Source organism: Triticum dicoccoides, chromosome 7A, assembly GCF_002162155.2.
Source record: "Triticum dicoccoides isolate Atlit2015 ecotype Zavitan chromosome 7A, WEW_v2.0, whole genome shotgun sequence".
Classification (NCBI taxonomy): domain Eukaryota; kingdom Viridiplantae; phylum Streptophyta; class Magnoliopsida; order Poales; family Poaceae; genus Triticum; species Triticum dicoccoides.
In genome coordinates this window covers 183,094,776-183,097,545 of record NC_041392.1, presented here as the reverse complement: position 1 = coordinate 183,097,545, position 2,770 = coordinate 183,094,776, and the positions used below count along the sequence as shown (strand labels likewise).

The window sequence follows — 2,770 nt, the reverse complement described above, 5'->3', positions numbered from 1 at the left end:
CATAAGACATCTCTGACTCTGCATTCAACCTTATCCAAGAGAAACCAGTACAAGCAAAAGTTTAACATATGCATCTGGTATCTTAGTCGGTTAATTTAATGTTTATTTGGTTTACTGCTCTTGTTTCTTCTCTGCCACGACCAGTCTCCATTTAGGCTTAGAGTGCATTTAGCAATATATATTTGTTTTTTGAGCCTCTTATGTGGAAACAATTCAAGGTATTTGTTCCAATCCTTAGTCTTTATTGGTTGTTCGACCTTAAAATTTGCCATTTCGTACTGTACTTAGCCAACTCACCTTTTTGATCATGTTCTGTGGATGCCATTGCACCTCCGGGAGAGCAACATGCCTTTTTTGTTTCACATAAGAATCAGGGATCCAGATGTCAAATACTCCCTCCGTCACAAAATAAGCGTCTCAATTTTGCACAGTACAAAGTTGTACTAACCTTGAGACGCTTATTTTGGGACGGAGGGAGTAGTACTTAGTGTTCTGTTTATTCTGTACCCATTATCTGATAACGCTTCCTGCAAATGAAATTTAACCCTATCATTGAATCTTTTCTTATAGTGCATCAAGTGTTGCATACAGGATTATTTAAATATTTACCACCTGTTGCAGGTACATCTAAGTGCACCGAACGTTGATCAGTTTATCAACCTTCTACTTGCAATTCCTGCCCAGGGCTACGGAAATTCATTGGCTTATATTATGTCAGAATGGTCACAGCTACAGGGTGAGTACATGTGCAACATAATAGCATAGGGGGGATAATGTGTCTTCTTTCCTTTTCCCCCTTAATAAGAGGTTTCCTGGTAAATATAAATATAGGTGAAATTCAGGGAGCCTACCAGATAAAGGTAACAACTACTGCGTTAGCTCTGCTCATATCTACGCGTCATCCTGAGCTATCTAGGATTGAAGTTAACGGACATCTTGTTAAGGTACTACCATTGCAAGTCTATTTGGTGCTCAGTAGGTCATATCTTGTCTGATAGAGTTTCACGAGTCTTACCTAGAAAAGTTCAGACTAGTGCAGGTATAACCACACGGTCAAAAGCTCGGGTAACTCCAGATAACTGGACCAAGATTCCACTCCCATCTAAGGTAACCAATGATTTCACAACCATAGCTTCTCTCCCAGCAGATTTACTTTTGAAGGAACATTTCATGCAAATTTTCAAAATCTATAAAGAAATCTCTCACCAACATCAGTGTTTTTCATATCTAATGTTCAAATGTTGGGCCAGACATCAGTTTATGTTTCCATTATATCTTTTAGCATTTACTCACAGCATCCCCAAATATGCATATGCAGATATTTGCACTGTTAGCAGATACTTTAGCTGAAATTCAAGAGCAAGTCGGTGATGACGCTGACAATATTGATGAAGAGGTTTCTGCACTAACTCATCAATTAAATTGTAAAGTAGAATGGTCCACTTAAGAGTGTTTTTCCATACAGGATAGTGACTGGGAAGAGGTTCAGAATGGTGATGCGACTCCACATGATATAATGTATTCAGCATCAGTTCCTTCGAATGCTAATCCGTCAGTTGAGCATCTAAATGCAATGGCAAAAGTTTTCGATGAGGTATATATTAGTAAGGAGAAGTTCCTTTTTTCTTTGATATCGTGAGTAGTAGTTAATTGTTGCCAGCATGCAATTTTGTCATATTCATTTCTCTGTCTACTCCAATCTTCTATAGGATGAAGATGACAGTTATGATGATGATCTGGCAAAAACTGACTCTCTTAATGAGGTGTGTTTTCAGCCTTTAGCTGCAAAGTTCCATTATTAAAATTAATATGATATTAACTCAACCATATAATACTCTTTTGTTTTGCAGGTGAAGTTGTTGGACTTTCTAACGAACACCTTTGTCAACCTGTGGGACAGTGATCGGCCACTTTTTGAGTATCTTTGCCAGGTAAGGTGTCCTTGGCTGTTTACTTTACCCTTCTGCATCTCATGTTCATGAGAATACAGTATTGTTGAACCGAATTACTGTTTGCAGGGCTTAACAAATCCACAAAGGGTTGCAGTACAGAAGGTTTTGCAGAAGTGAACCGTTTACATGAGATTATTTATTGGGCTTCAGATTTCTCGTAGCGATTTCTTAGGTTGAATGCATGTGGTGTAGGCTCATTGGTTTGGTGAGTGTTTGGATGAGTACCTTTTCTGGTAGCTTCGATGTTTAGTCCACATTTGAACTAAATGCCAAAACTCTCCAGAGAAATACTGCCCTGTATCCGATCGGGCTGTTGGTGTGTATGTGCATTATTTGTTGTTGGTGGTGCGAGGTTTTGTTAGTGTGCAAGATACTGCTATTCGTTTATGAAAGTGCATAGGAGCTCTCGGGTGCTACACACCCTGTATGAATAGTAGAAAAAAATACTAAGAAAAATTCTGGAATTTGGGGGTAGAAAACCTGATCGCTCATTCTACTCACGTACAAAGTTTTGTGAAGAAATGGCATCAAAATATACAGTCCATTCATTCAAACAGTTTTTAATATATAATTGAAATTTTGTCTTCTTTGCTGAGAATTCCATGGATGTCATTTTTTCATGAAACTTCATGTGGGAGAACAGTCAGCCAGGTTTGATACCCTGAAATTTAAGATTCTTTTGTTTTTTCTTTGTTCTTTTTTTGATTTTACTATTCATACAAGGTGCATAGCACCCGAGAGCCCTGAATCTGTGTCCTATACCTTTATGGCTTTGTTTGTTGTATTGGACTAGCAAAAGGGCCCGCGTGTTGGAACGG

General features: G+C 38.4%; 1 protein-coding gene across 1 annotated transcript in view; it reads left to right on the top strand.

Moving 5' to 3' along the window:
* The window catches only part of LOC119327942 (importin-9-like), a 13,642-nt gene extending 11,303 nt beyond the window's left edge, over positions 1-2,339 (top strand). Inside the window, exons 26-33 of the mRNA XM_037600999.1 lie at positions 620-736; positions 832-944; positions 1,030-1,107; positions 1,319-1,396; positions 1,466-1,594; positions 1,710-1,763; positions 1,851-1,931; positions 2,019-2,339. Coding sequence (XP_037456896.1) covers positions 620-736; positions 832-944; positions 1,030-1,107; positions 1,319-1,396; positions 1,466-1,594; positions 1,710-1,763; positions 1,851-1,931; positions 2,019-2,069 — 701 coding nt within the window. The 3' untranslated portion in view covers positions 2,070-2,339. The remainder of the gene's footprint in view (positions 1-619; positions 737-831; positions 945-1,029; positions 1,108-1,318; positions 1,397-1,465; positions 1,595-1,709; positions 1,764-1,850; positions 1,932-2,018) is intronic.
* The last annotated feature ends 431 nt before the right edge of the window (positions 2,340-2,770 follow it).